The sequence below is a fragment of the Patiria miniata genome, unplaced genomic scaffold (assembly GCF_015706575.1).
Source record: "Patiria miniata isolate m_02_andy unplaced genomic scaffold, ASM1570657v1 HiC_scaffold_14, whole genome shotgun sequence".
Lineage (NCBI taxonomy): Eukaryota > Metazoa > Echinodermata > Asteroidea > Valvatida > Asterinidae > Patiria > Patiria miniata.
This window is the reverse complement of record NW_024037052.1, coordinates 2745847-2762049: the sequence shown is the minus strand read 5'-3', so window position 1 is coordinate 2762049 and position 16203 is coordinate 2745847. Positions and strand designations below refer to the sequence as shown.

General features: G+C 39.5%; 1 protein-coding gene across 1 annotated transcript in view; it reads left to right on the top strand.

The window, feature by feature from the left end:
- Positions 1-16203, top strand: part of LOC119721883 (protein tyrosine phosphatase domain-containing protein 1-like) — a 31223-nt gene that overhangs the window by 1963 nt on the left and 13057 nt on the right. The window contains exons 2-6 of the mRNA XM_038191818.1: positions 1158-1221; positions 7839-8172; positions 11511-11591; positions 12326-12441; positions 15749-15849. Of these exons, the coding sequence (XP_038047746.1) occupies positions 7952-8172; positions 11511-11591; positions 12326-12441; positions 15749-15849 (519 nt within the window). The 5' untranslated portion in view covers positions 1158-1221; positions 7839-7951. The remainder of the gene's footprint in view (positions 1-1157; positions 1222-7838; positions 8173-11510; positions 11592-12325; positions 12442-15748; positions 15850-16203) is intronic.

Here is a 16203-nt window from a genome sequence, read left to right as displayed (position 1 = left end):
TTCGGAACTGATTGAACTGATCCGGAACTAGGAAAAGTGACATCGGCACTTTTGACGTCGTAAAATCAAAATGAAAAGAGCTTAAATTTTAAAAATTATTTCGTGGTCTCTCCATCACTCAAGGTAAACTTTTTAATCAATGTCACTTGAATTCGTGGAGTAGTTGAGCCGAAATCAGCCTGAATGATGTTTGCTATCCGGAACTAGGAAAACGACTGTACGAGTAAGTGGTAGTTGAACTTATGAGTATGAGTAGGCCCCCTACTGTACTTCCGAGTGCGAGTAGGCTACTTCCGAATATAGCCATATGGCAAATGGTTCGTTGTGTGTAATTGGCCAAGGCCCAGTCAAACTGATTTACAAACCCACTAACGGCTAGCTGTTAAATGTGTTTGTCCAGACGTGCACAGAGGAAAATCAGAAAACTTCGATTTCTCCACAAGGCAATCAATCATTTCAAACTGAAAGTATTTTTCCCCTGAGTACTGCTATTCGAGGATGAGTACTTTGATGATCGAGTACAATTTCGACATGTCGAGTACGAGTACTTTGTTGCCCAAGTACGAGTACCGTCATTTCGATTACGAGTACTTTGACATTTGAGTACGAGTACGAGTACTCCAAAAAAAAGTACTTGAGTAGTACTCGCGTACGAGTACTGAGTACGAGTACATGTACTACAACACTGTACCATAGTTCAACGCTCCACTCAGTAGAGCTAACTGATAAATAGTTCCAAGTTTGTTAGGAATTACTAGAACATTTTCTTGACTCTCCGTATATGGACTCTGTTTCCAATCTTTGGAAAGATTTCCATATAAGAAGTTCACTCAACACCCTGTGTACAAACCCTATGAGAGTGGACTGAAAAATTCTAAGTGTTTTCTAAGAAAATGCTTGTATTTTCTCACTGCTCAAATTGACTTTGATGACATGAATTTGCTATCTGGGGGCTTGTTAGTCAATATTGAGGAAAATTAGTGAACTTCTTATATGGAAATCTTTCCCAATCTTTGTCTGGTGAGTGCAAACTGAGGCAAGAAAGTATAAATTAAGCCTTTTATAGTTTTACTAATCAGCTTCTATAGTTCTAACATTAGGCCTACCTGTTGCTCTGTGGTTTTGGGGGTAATAAGCTTCTATAACATCATTTTCAGGTTTCAAGTGAGACGAAGGCTCCTGGCAGGAGTTTTTGACAAAGGATGAAGATACTTACTTAAGGTAGGCTACTGCTAGTCCGAGTAACTTGGACCAAACTTATCCCCTTTTTTGTTAACGTTCAGACATGGTCCTACTATCGCCAGACCATGCCCGAATGTTAAACAGGCGATAAGGTGGGTCCAAGTTACTCGGACTAGGCTATTGCTGGTTGAGGAACATTTATGATTATGACTCATGTCAGGAATAACAAATACCAAATGTTTACTGATATTTTTTGGTGGCATGGGTGGTTTGTGCGTAAAGCGCTCGCCTCTCACCAAGGTGACCACAGTTCGAATCCTGGCCGCGGATCACATGTTCGAGTAGAGTTGAGCGTTGGTTCTCTCCTCTGCAACAATTGTTTTTCTCCGGGCCCTCCGGTTTTCCTCCCTTCAGAAAAATCAAACACTTTCGATCTCAGGCTGTGCTTATTGAATCAGCTACATGTATTATATTTTTAGCTAAAGGCGTGGGGATTAGGGCCTGTTTAACACATGTTTAAAGGCCCCAAAAATTTAGGATTCTTGATGCTCTGTGGTGTGATCTGAGGCAATTTCGGACCACTTTAACCAATATTAAAGATACGTTGTATAGGGCCCTGTAAATGAGACACACAAGTTCAAAAATCTGGGGGGGGGGGACATTTGATATTGTGTCCCCCATCCTTCAAAAAGTTGGGGGGGGGGGGAGACATGTCCCCCTGTCCCCCCTCCAGGATTGACTCCCATGGTCCTCTCCCTGGCTCTGGTTGATCGGTTCGCACCTCGGGGGGTCACAGTGTGATGAGTACATCGTCCGCCTCCTCATCCACCTCCTTGATGACATCCAGCATCTGGTAGTTACCATCATCCAGCACCAAAGCCCTGCAGTCCAGGAGATCTTTCTGATTCAGGGTGATTTCCTTCCCCTCTCTGTCAAGTGGAGCAACAATGTACACGTGCCCAGTTGCGTTTGGCCTACCTTCCACCGTGTGAAGTCGGTTGTTCCACACATAATATCTTGTATCTTATTTCTGCCTTGAAGGTACGGTTTCGAAGAAAAACCCTGGTCCCAATGTGGAGATCTTTCTGTCTATGGCGCCAAATGTGACACTGGAAAATGTGACACGACAAGGAGGGTGTACATTTCTGTGTCTGGTTCTTTTAATGGTGGAACTACCGGTACATCTTAAAGACGAAAAAGGAAAACCAACAAAAAACAGTTGAGTCTTTCAAGAAATCTTGAGGCTCACAATCTTAGTACATGTAGAACTAAGAAGTACCGGTATGCTTAGAGAACACTGTGATGGTGATGTGAACAGCACCAGTGCTAAAGGTGGAATGCCTCAATCACTTAGACAAAGACTAAGTGTGTACTTCAAGGGTCAAGCGAGGGCGCAGGGCAAGAGATATGCAAATGAGCTGTCAGATAAGGTAGCAACCAATGTTACTCTACACGTACCTCATACATATTCATGATCGAAAGCTGTATTCTTACTGGTCCATTCACCATCACGTGCAAGATGCTATTTTTGCCGTTTACCAAGCGCGCGTGCGAGTATTCACGCACAGGGTAAATACGCATACGTAATACTGTCACACGCGTTACCTGTACGGCAGTCTACTACACATGCGCTTTACGAAGCAATCGTGGAACTGCCACATGGTTGAACGCATGCCCGAACATTGCCCTAGCTACATTTGAAGAGATGGTTGCACACGTAAATGTTAATTAGCATTTTCCCGAGCTCAAAATCCATTCCCCCATTTCGGTGGATTTTGGGGACTTGATCCTGCAGGCCTGGTGTGACTTAATATTGATGGAGTACCGGTATGATGGACTTCGCCCTTGAGGCCTAAAGCAAAGCATGCATTGGAAGCAGTGTGATTGATGGATTTTGGTGGACTTGGTCCAGTACTTAGTAACAAACAGCAGGGAGTTAGGGTAAAGGAGCACATGTGGCTGAGTGGATAGCGCCCCTGACTTTTAAGTGACAGATTCCAGGTTCAAGCCGCTGTCATGTCCATTCGCATTTTTGAGGGGAAAAAAAACAAATTTTATCCCAAAAAATATGAGTAATGTTCTTTATTATTGGCAGTGTATATTTAGCCAGTGCTGGATTTTTTAAAATGATATTTTCCTGATAGGCACTGAACATGCACAGTGCCTTTTTATTGGGACTTACAAATTTTTACCGTGACAAATCTTAGTCTGGTTCGGTGCCGACAATGTCATTGTGTCTTCGTATTCATGAAATAAAAAGGATCATTGGAATTAAAAACATTGCTGAAAGTTTTGATAGTTTGGGGAATGCGAGATCGTTAAAGTCAAGTGTCACTCACCCCAATTCTGTTCCGATGTGTGTGTGCGGTACTGTCCAACTGTTCTCCCGCACGGTGGCTGGCGGTAGAAATTGCCTCGACTACCGCGAGACGAAACCGATCCTAGTCCCGAGAATATATATTTACAAATGTTCACAAGGTTACCGACGGATGGACGAAGATGACGAGAGTTAACTAACTACATGTAGTATAAAACTTGGAATTGTTGACGAATAACGATGATAAACTGGCAAAAACTTGGCACTTCAAATTTACAGGAACGCGACGATATTAAGACGTTAGAACGAAGGGGCACGTCCTTCCCACGTGTTTGTGAACCAACGAAAAGTCTATGTGAAACGCGTATTATGTACAGGTACCAGCGACACGCGAAGTGCTGACAGGTCAAAGTATGACGAAATGCTGACAAAGGTCAGAGTTCGCGCGGGGTGGTCACCACAATAGGAACACTCTTGTAAGAGCAAAAATGAGAGAGGAGCATTACTGACACATTGCCCTAAAAGTTGGTCCTCTAATCATTCTGTAAACCCTAAGTGCCGCGGGTTTTGTGCACAAACCTTATCAGATGATGCTCAATTGACTTCAGCAAAAACCTCAAGCCTCATCATAAATAATAAGTTAAGACAGAAGTACCAGACCAACCTTGACTAGAGTGTGTTCGTAACGGGACAGTGGTCATCTCGCTCGCATGGGCTTTCAATAAGAACTTTTCCAAATGGGAAAGACACTTTGGAAATATCCAATCATTTTGGATATTATACTAACGAGCACATTTTTTTAACAATGTTTTATTACTATTATTTTTCGGTGTGGTGGGAGGGGGGAAGAGGCGGGGCTAGATAGACGATATCCAAATGGCGCAATTAGACCAGCGGGCGCAATGAATTCGCAATTGATGAGGGTTCAAAGAATTTATATGCAAGCTCATTTGCATCAAAAGTGCCCCCACAATTTTTTTGAAAAAAGAGACCATCTGGTTTAAAAAACGGTAGAATTGTGCAAATAAGCCGAGGATCAACTCCCTGGCTTTTGGGCTTCTATCTTGGGGCAGACTTGATAAAATTACGCTTTGAGTGGGTGGGTCCTATTTGGGTCCTATTTGTCCGAGAAAATGTAGGGATGCTATTTGTAAATTTGGCTGCACGCAGGCTAGGCCATTACCCTTGCTCTATGCCTTTACTGACACTATTGCCGTAAAAGTTGGTCCTCCAATCATTCTACACAAAACCCCATGCGCCGGGGGTTTTGTGCACAGACCTTACCAGAGGGCCCATCACGCTCAATTGACTTTAGAAAAAACACAAGCCTTATCATAAAGAATAAGTTAAGACAGAAGTACCGGACCAACTTTTCGAGAATGTGTTGGTAATGGGTCATCAATAGCCAGACAGTCGTTAATTTAGATCATTGCTTTTTTCCTTTTTTTTTTTTTTTGCAACTGCAACCCTCTGAAAACGTGGCTTTTACGTACAGTGTATTTGCTGTTGGTTTTGCACCTCTAATGCACAAAGAGATTGAACACCTCAATTATTTTCAGGCTGCAAATTTATATAATTTGAAATTTTGTAATTAACTAACTTATTCCATTTATAAGTAAACCAGCTGATGCTACATGTACATGTATGTTCAATGTCTCATTCCAAAATGATTTTTGTTTTGTATTGCTAGACCAATTTTTTTTTTACAACCTTGGGTAGAATGCAGTATTCTGACAATTTTTTTCATCATTCACGGTACAGTAACATCAATGAAATTTGTCACTGTACGCGTATACTTGTCACTGTAGACTTGTGCAACTGCTAAAACCTCACAGGACTGACTTAAAGGGAAAATACAACATTTGCAAACATCAAAAAATAAAACTACCAAATCATTTTGAAATACCTTGCTGGACTGTTAGTGAATGACAGTGTAAAGCATCCTGTAAAATCATGGCACCTGGTATACTGTCATTTTCAAGAAAAGTGGTATTTTTGTATCAATTTCCAACGCTGATCGGCCGATCAGCGTTGGAAAAAAACTGGCTTTTTTTTTCAAATACTGGCCCCAGTTGACCATCGCACTTGTTTGCAATCGATTACAAACCTATGAACGGATACGAGCAAGCTAGACTGGTTCCCTGACCTTACAATTCCCCAATGTATGTAAACTGCTCTGTTTCTTCTTATATGGAGTCAGGGAACCAGACTACAGGAAAATGATTGTTTTTCTTGGTTTTTATAGCATTTTCGAACCCAAAACCTCAAAAAAGTCAGTGTAACTATATTTGCTATATATTTCCAACCCCCCAATTCCATCCATTTCTGAAAATTACAGTAATTTAGCAAATGATGTATATTCCCTTTAAATGGCGATTTAACAATCAAATGATTTTTTTTATCACTGATTTAAATCTCTTTTTTTTTGTAAAAATCTTTGTTTCTTGGGGCAAACTAAATTGATTGAGAGTCATTTTAATCATTTAAATTAGCTGATTTTTAAAAAAGTGAACGATGTTGTTAACACATTTAAATCACTTACGTATTCAATACAATTTTTTTCCAAAGAAAATTTATTGCACAATTTTGTCTAAAAATTTCCAAATGCTGAATTGAGTTTTGTGAATGATGGGTATATTATAGAAGCCTGAAAACTCCTTGTTGATGGATGTAAGCGTGTATTGTAAGATTTAGACAAATTTTGAGACAAATCAGTATTGAAGGTTAAAAATACACAAAACCAGATAAAATTAAAAAATCTGATTTAAATTAAAAACAAAAATTAAATAAAAAAGTTTAAGTAAAAAAACTGCCAACCCTTCCAAATAATGTGGTCCATCCTGAGCCATTCTCTATCATAATGTGTCATGTCAATTGCTATTGCTTTTTCTTGTGTACATACCCGGTAGGCTTATCAAAATTGTTGTCAATGGGTGCAACATTTAAATAGTTGTAAATTTAACATTTAAAAAAACAAGTCCTCCCTGTAATGATACATTGTACATACACACATTTAAGTACGTATATCATGCCAAGTTATTTTTTAAATTATTTCCAGTAAAATGCTGTTCTTCGCATTCTTTCCCTCAGTAACCTTTAGACTCGGATGAGCAAATCGTCATGAAGGCCTTCCTGTTGCCATGGTGTGATGTTAATGGAGTGTATTATAATATGCATTCCTATTGCTTCATCTGCCATGTTTGAATCAGTTTACTTAAGCTCCCAATCATATTGTTGGTTGCCATGGATACTGCATCAAAGCAAGTTATAAAGTGCTGGATTTTTTTTGGACAATGGCAGCAGACCAATCGTGTGAGGTTGTACGGTAGCACGTGATGCAGTGAGGAGCCCGCACAATGTGTGATCACAAATCTTTCTAAATATGTGTGTACATGCACTGTACTATTCAAGATTGCTACATCATAACATGTACCGGTAGTTCATCTAATTATTGTTGTCTGAACACAATGTTTTGTTGATTTTTTGATACGTGTACGCAAACAGCATAAAGGTCAAGATGCAATCTGTATGTGTAAGGCATGTCATTGTATGAAAAGTCCTTGCTACACGTAACAGTAAGTTTTCATCGTTTGTGGCACATCCTTTAGCACCTCACCCACAGATTCTGTATCTTGATTGGCCGAGAGCGAGTCACATGGCTCTTGATAGTTTTACTTGCTGTGCATGGCCAAAACGACTACACAACGGATGCCTCAGTCTGAAAAAGTACTATGTACATACATACGCATAGAAACCAATGAAGCAACCAGAGGTCTGTGTGCATAGGGATGTGCATGTTGCACATTTTGTTCCCTTGCTGCAGAGTTCAGTTCAACATTTCATGAAGGGGTATCGGCAGTTTGGAAAAGTAAAGTTTCTACTAATTTCATATCGAAGAATATAAGTACATGTACATCAATTGGATTTTGGTTAAATTAATCGGTTATCTGAAGATTACATGTAAGTACAATCTGTGAGTGAGGCGTTATAAAACAAATATTGTCTGCTTCAGTTTGGAAAGTCTCAGGGAAGACAGAACACTCCATGGATCACCTTATACCCAACCACTCGAAGCATCAATATTTGTACATTACACGTACATGTAATTCCAAACAACTTTGGCTGGTTAATATGCTCTGTGCTGTTCTTACCATGTTCAGTCTCCATGTGGTAGAAAATTATCTCTTTGAAATTACGTGTAGGTCTTGTATGATACATTCTAGAGTTCACTTCTGTTACAAACCACTAATTTGTACTAAATTTTATTTTCGTATTCTGCGTTTGTACAACTTGTTGTAAATGCCACCATAATCAAATGATTTTCTCCTTTTTCTTCTAGGTTTTCAAAACATGATGTGACAGATCTTGGTTCTTACTGCACATAACTACTGGCTCTGCCGACCACCTATCCCCCTCTACCCCCCCCCCCCCCTCCCCACCGACTGTTCCGCCATGAAGTCATCCCAGAATGACCACCAGAACCCCTCTGGTACCCACATCAGTTCCATCCAGCGCCCCATGGCCAAGTACAACCGACTGTCCAACACGGTACGGCAGATCACCCCAGGCCCCTGGCAATGTGCCATGTTCTGCGGAGGCAAGAACTGCAAGTATGACAACCCAGCCAAATGGTCGGATAGTGAGATGGCACTCAGGGGCTTGTATTCATCCTGGTGAGTTAGAACTGTAATAAACAAACCTCCAGTTTCCTAAACTAGAGTTTAAATGCCGTACCAGTATGTGTTATCTTACCGGTATAGTAAAGGCAGAGTTTTAGAGGGCAATGGTTTTGTTATTCCTTTAATGAGTCAACCTTCAGTAAGCCTTGTGTGCATTAATTGTTATTGAATTTAACAACGAAGAACACTCTCTCTGTGAAATACCTGCAATATGTTGACTTCCCCCCCCCCCTTCATCCCTTAAAGAGCAAGGCTTTTGACACCCGACATGGGACGTAAAGTCGTAGGTCCCTTTTGTTGTGTAATGCACGTTAAAGAACCAGAAACACTTCTTGCTAAGAGAAGGGGTTTGCCCCAGTGTTTCTGGCAGTGGCTGCAATATGCGCCGCAGCACCTTGTAAACCCTTATAAGGTGCTGCATAATGCTGTAAATATTTCTCATAAACTTCATTTACCTGTCTTTAATAATAGACATAATATCCAGCGCCTTGAGTACCTAATTGTTGGTACCGGTAGATATGGTCCCTGTGCTATATAGGGTAAACTGGGGTAAAAACGCCCAATTTTTAGGTTTTTGTTAAATATCTCAGTACTACTTGGAGACACTAGGAAATAAATGTGTGGTTTTATGCATTACATGTCTCCTCTATCAGGTGCAAATATAATATCATGGTCATTATATTGATAAGGGGAAATTTTCCCCCCTTTTCGGGAGGAAGTTTGGCGGGCGTTTTTACCCGGGCCTCGGTGAAAAAACGCCCACCCACATTTATAAAAAAAAAACTGGATATACCACAGGTTCCCTGTAGTATACATGTAGTCATATTTTTGTGATTAATTTAATATTGAGGGATACTTCATCAAGTACAAATAACTTTTCAAACACAGCTGGTTAATTATAACTACAAACTTGATCATTTAAACCAGGTATTTTTATGTGGCAGGAAGCGGAACATGAGCGTACCGGTACATAATTCGCCCATAACAAACTTGTAGTTGTAGGCTTACAAATGTATGTATAATGCCTGCCAATATTGAAAAATCTATTTCAATCATGTTGAGCCAAAGGATAGTCAATATTATTAGGCATACCATATGTTTCTAGCCTACTGCTGATAACCTAAGGCTTTATCAAAGGAGAACTACCGGTACTAATATGCACATCTCTGTAACAACGAGACAGATTTCTTAGAGCAAAGAAATGCAATCATGGAGAAACTTCTACTCTGTAACCACAAGAAAGAGGAAATTGCCAGTCATAAAAGACGTAAAATTTTAAAACTGTGAGCAATACATCATGAATGAAACACGACCAAAAGAACCACCTCTAGTCTTCAAGATAATCTACACACCACACATCAAAACCAAGCAGCTAACAAAAGCATTGCTGAAAGACTGGCATTTAATTTCGGAACACCCGAAATTAGGCAATCTGTTTCCCAGCGAACCAATTCCTGCCTATAAAAAGGCCAAAAGTCTGAAAGGTTTACTTGTCAAATCAATGTTTATCGTTCACCGGGAATTGGACTCATCAGAAGGTTGACACAAAATTATATTACGTGCACTTACCGGTATCTATGCACTGTAACATTTGACACGACTTTAGCCGAATATAAAATACCGATATTGGCTTACTACTGATGAAGCTCTGCTAGTATAGCATGAGAGCAGAAACCGGTCTAGTTGGGTCTTAGAACCATTTCTAGTCATTTTTAATTATTAAAAGTATACTCAAAGGTGTTATTTTGTTTTTTCTCGAGAAAATGCCATGAGCCCATGATTTCTCGGGCATTCCCTAACAAATGCCAGATTCCTTGCCACTAAGTAACGTCAGTTAGTGATACCGCCTACATGTACCTCCCCACTTCACACAATACACTGTTCAATATTTTTGTGGTAGGACTCTAATAGCTATTACTTACTCATACAAGAAACATATGGCTGTAGAAAGTTCTAATAGTGAGGTTTTTGATGATAAATGAGGCTGCAATAGAGTTTGATGTCAAGAAATGTACTGGGCGTTTTTACCCCGAGACCCCTGATTTTGTCCGGGGTAAAAACGCCCACTCAAGAAACATTATTAAGCAAATATAAAAATAGATTTTATTATTTTAATCCTTTGTAATTATGTAATTAACCCTTCTTAACATACATGTATATCAACTAAAGAATAATAAAAAAATAAAATATTTTTTTTTATAAAATAATTTTAAGCAATATAGGCTAAACCTTCGACGGTCATTTTTGAAACTTTTTTTTTCAAGTTTTTTTCAACAGCACCTACGTACCCTTCAAATATATTAATGAATTTAATACTTTTTATTATTAGTTTTTATTTACATTGTACTTATTAGAAATATATTCCATTTAGTAATTCATCTTATAATTTTTTACTAGCAGTGGAAACAAGTCAAGTGGGCGTTTTTACCCCATGGGCGTTTTTACCCCAGTTTACCCTAAGACTCCGGTATTATTATTATGCTCGTGTGGTTTTTGAATGCTGGTTTCGGACAGCAACTTTTTCCGTCAGAAAAGCGTTTTTGCACCGCAAATGGTATCAACAATTAGCCCCCAAAATGTAAACAAAAATAGTGTACGGTACATGTTCTTAATGAAAAAAAATATTAAAGCCGATGTACGACACTTCAAAAGATGGGAAAATCACGAAAGGAACCCGTCCAACATACATGTACAGTGTACCGTACATGTAGTCAGGTATGCTTCACTGTACATCGTACCCTGCCCGCAGTAAAGCATGGCCGTGGTGGACTAGTGTGACAGTCATGTTAACTGGCTAGGGCCAGGGCTACGATGTCAACCACAGCGACACGTTACGACAGAGGGAGACCAAGTGTAGCAAACTAGTTACAAAAATGGATGAACTGAAGGCTCTTTTAATAGCGTGCGGTTTTGGTTGAGGCAGAAGTTCTACGTGACCTCAGAAACTGAGATAAAGTACTTCGAGTTGAACTTGCTGTACTTAAAACGATGTCTGGACGCTCGGTAGTTTTATTTTTACGACCAGCCTCCCGCGTTGGGTGACCATTTTAACTTTTACCATTTTAGCCAAAACACTGTCGGAACATATGGTCTTTATTAACACCCTTTCATTTGAATAACTTGTGAGTTGACTTGGGACAAGCTGACTTGTGATGGAGTTGTGACGATTGTAATCAACGAGTACCTCAAATACAGCATTAGCTAGTAAAAGTATGGGTTCAAATGAACTCCCAACATCACCAAATCCAACACTGGTAGGCTGAACAGTGTTTTTTGTTTTTTGTTTGGAATCTAAATGGTTTTTTTCTTCTGCTTACCCCTTTGTTTGTCAGGGTTGGAGACAGCATCTTAGCTATAGCAAGGCCGTCATCTGAAGCTATTGAAAAATACGGAATTGTGGAGCAGTTTAAGGAGTAAGTCTTGGTATCAACATATTGCTTCAACAACATTACGTTAATATTTCCTTGAATGTGCATGTAATACACAAAGACAGGTTCCTTTTCTGTTTTGCATGGGTTTTGTTGCTAGTTTGAGCAGTTTGATTTTAGCAAATTTTGCTGTGGTTGTCAAGTTAGGGAAACCTTTTGAACAAAATGCAATTTTTTAACGGTCAAATTTGAGAGACTTTGTTGCATTACAGCATGACAGTTTGATATAAATAGATGATCATCTCTTGAAGTACCGGTACATGTACATGTCAGTGCACTTTTACATCAGAGGCACTCATGCACAACACAAAGAGTAATGAGTTTTTGTCATTATATGTACAAGGTGCCTTCAAAAGGATTTTGAAAAAGATATAAATTGGTCTTTGCATGAAAATAAACCGTCAAGCTTATTACACTGGTCTCATGGCAACGCTCTGCCCCATGCATGGTAGTAACAAAACGCATTTTATATTGTAACACATTGGAAGCAGACAGTCGCTTTCATATCTATAGTGGAATAATACTGACAGACCAGACTGGGACCTTCAGTGCAGAAAAACAAAAATGTAAAACAAAAACAGGCCAATTTTACTTAGTCCAAGGCTTTAGCAGACACAATTCTCCAAAAATAAGTATAACTTTAAATCGTTTGTAAAATATGTTTAAACTCGTCCCTTTATTACAGTGATTTTTGTTTTAATTTGGACATTCCTTTGTAGGCATGGCATCAACTCCATTATTAATCTACAGCGGCCAGGGGAACATTCCAGTTGCGGCAACCCGCTGCAAAGCAGTGGCTTCGCCTATCAACCAGAACAGTTTATGGACAATGATAGTAAGTTGCATTGAAAGGGAACTGACAGAATTTCTTTTCAATGCAGGATGAGCTTGTCCCTTTGTCATCAGAAGGTCAGCAGTTTGATCAATAGATACATTTTCTGATATCGGAATGGGTGATTGACAAACAGTTTGGAGTAAAATGAGGCGAATATTTTTGTGGATCTGCTTAGGCCCCCCAAAAAAGTCTCCGGTTTCTGGTATGGAGCTTGCCCAAAAAGTGGTGTGGCGACGCGGCTTTTTTCTTCTTCTTTTACCTGATTTTTTTTGCCTCAAATGTCGGCTGATGACTGCAAATGGTGCCCGACTAAACTTAGTGCAAATATATGGGAGTCCAGAGAGGCCACATAAAGCTTATTCTCGATCATAACCCCATCCAAAAACATGTTAAAATTGTGCAGCAGCAGGATTCCAGTCAAACCACTGAGTTTGGCGGTTTTGAGACATCATCTTTCCTTGAAAAAAAACCTTTTTTATTTTGCCGACGCGCATGTCTACGGCGACGCGCGCGCATATCAAAAACCGGAGACTTTTTTTTTTGGCCTTTGGGGTATAGCTGATTTTAATTTTTTTACTCTTGTCATTAGAGCAAAACAGTTGTGCTAGTCTTCAGCCTATTTCACTGTCTAGACATTAGCGTTATACAAACCATACACAAAACCGAAACCGACCCGAAAGCAACTACAGCGTCAACCCACCATATGATTGTGCATGTGGATTGTGGTCTATTCCGCACAGTCTATAAACATCAGTGGCGTAGCCGTGGGGGGGCGACAGCCCCCCCATGAAACCTTGTCGCCCCCCCAGTCGCCCCCCCCCCCCCCCCCCACTGAGATTTTGAGTTCCTAAAAAAATTATCATTGATCTACATGACGCCCCCCCATGAAATGTTCCAGACCGCCCAGCGCCCCCCCACTGAAAAATTCCTGGCTACGCCACTGATAAACATACAGGTCGACCGGTAGGTTTTTCTTTAAAATTCACGCGACGCTGGTAACTAAGTTACCAGACACAGTTTTCATGAAAACTACGACAATTTGCTCAAGCCAGATATTCAGTTTTTCTTTAGGGTCAGTTCGGTTCAGGTCAGTTCGAGCCAGTGTTTCCCTGATTTTTGTTGGGTGGGGTAGGATTTGGGGAGTTCAGATTGGTTTCGGTTCGGATTCAGTCTATATCCATAATGTTTCGGGTCAGTTTTGCCTAGTCAGCCTGACCCAATGCATATTATTATTAGATATGCAAATGCTTATATTCGTGGAATAACTTTTTTTACTATTTACTGTAGGCTGACTAAATACAAAAAACAGTCACCGAGTTGTGCTATAAGTACACCCACGACACGTCGCACTTACGACGTGTTTTGTGAAATGGATCGCACGACGCGTCGAAGCTGCGACGCATCGTAGGGATACGACGCGTCGCAGCGCTCCGATGCATCCTAAGTTACAAAGAGTTTGATGAAATCGGGTGCTGATTTGAACAAGTACATGTAGTGTGCCACTCATTGCAGCGATGTTCCATTCCAAATGATAGATGTGGATCGATAGAATGAAGATTTTATGTTTAATGTTATCAGTTATAAATGATATGCAGACTTAATGGTTTCATTTCTTGATGTTTCATTTCAAGGGGTTTAATAATGCATAAGTGAATGAAATGAATATTTAATAGTGGATTAATACTATTTTATCCATAGGGATCATTTGATCAAGAAAATCAACCTCATTATTCATACATGTAGTTTAAAGCTATAGTCCATCATTTGTAATTTGTGCATTTTGTTCGTTTGAAGCAACAAAAGAGTTCAAAATCTAATGAAGGATACTGAGCAACTAACCTGATGAAGTTTCAGCTCAGCTTCAGCTGTATATTCCGAGAAAAACAGCATTCTAAGATCTCAATTTCAAATCAAAAGTTACTGAATCATGTTTTGAATTGCAGCTATACGCGATGTCGTGCACTGATCCGACGAATTATAACAACCGCGCGCGCGTGTGCGTCGTTCCAAACCTTGTGCGCGCTGCGCTGAATAACAAAACGAACTACTAATTTAAATTTTCCTACGGTGCTTCTTAAGAATCACCGTTGGAAATGCCTTCTTTTGTTGATTATTTCAAAATGACAGCTTCCCAGAAAGAATAATTTCACAGGGAGTTTAGTTCCCTTACTATCTTTCAACCAAGTATGTTTTTCAACAATAATTATGCCAGTTACTTTTCGGATGGCTGCAAATGATGGACTATAGCTTTAAAGCATAATCTGAAAAATAATTAAGCTGCTGCAAACTGCTCACTGACTGGATTGACCTGAAATATACCAATCAAAAAGTTAGAGAGGCCTGATATATTTCGTCTCTAGCAAAGAACTCTTCAGAGGCAAATGACACATAGACAGTAATATATCTGGACTTAAACCACTGCTATGACGTCACACTATTGTTAAAAGTGTGGATTCGGATCTACGAATCTCTTACACTGGTCACAAGTGTGGATTCGGAACGACGAATCTTTAGTAAAGTGTGGATAAGGAATTACGAATCCACACTTTGAACTCGTCGGACAATTGTTCTCCATAATGAGCATGAATAGGACCGTCTGCATGAAAATTTGCTTTCCGAAAATTACCAATGCATCTTCACTGTCAGATTTTCCGCCGTCACTGCAAAATCTACTTTTAGTCAGAAAGAAATCGTCGTCTGAACTATCCATTTTGATGTAAGGAGCCTATACACACAAAATGACTTACACATGCTAAACACGCCAGGAAACAATGTTGCAACCTGACGCCACTTCCGCGCTTGTGTACAACGTCTATGGAGAGTCATTTCAAGTATTTCCCTAACAATTTTGGAAACATTTATCAGTCCCAGATTCATGTCTTATCATCATTTTTGCAACGAATGGCCTTCATTGAGATGATATATGAAGAAAAAAGTGGCGTCAGGTTGCAGCATTCTTTCCAATACTTCTGTTGACGCAATGGTTTAAGTCGAAGAATACACTCGCAAGTGTGGATTCTTAATTTACGAAATTACGAATCCACACTTTCTCGTGTATTCTCCTTAACAGAAATACCCAGTTTTGGAGAGTACTGCTACTTCGTGACCAAAATGAAAAGGTTTATTTCAAAACTTCTTTGTTCGTAGCTGGAAAAAATGTTATTTAAGAAAGTATTCCAAGATTTTCTTTTAAATATGCCTGTAGTGGTTTGATGATGCCTGAGCAAGTTGAGCAGGATTATGAAAAACAAAAAGAATATTTTCCAAAGAATTACTACTTTGTCATTTTTTTTTGTCATTTTCTTAGTCTTTTTCTTCAACTTTGGTTGGGATGACTATGGTGTTAGATCTCTGCCCTCCATTTTGGACATGGTGAAGGTGATGTCTTTTGCACTCAAGGAAGGCAAGGTACGTGTAAATCCAGTTATCCATTTGTCGTCATTAATGTTTTCACTTTTGTAATCTTATTCACCGTAATGACCACTTCGTCAAGTAACAAATGTTATTTATAACATATGTTCTGGAGTAGAGTTACATGCACAGCACCTCAACCGTTCCCTTTCGCAAAAATATGAAAATCACTCAAACTGCAAAGTATATAATGTTTTCAGCTAGATCAGAAATACACCTCAATAATTTCTTTTTATCAAAACCAATTTCTAACAAGCGCAAGTTGTATTGAAAAATTCCCTTAATAAGTCCAAACCCTTGGTTGGGCCATCATTTTGTACAAACTGCTGTTATAGTTTATTGCATTTTAAT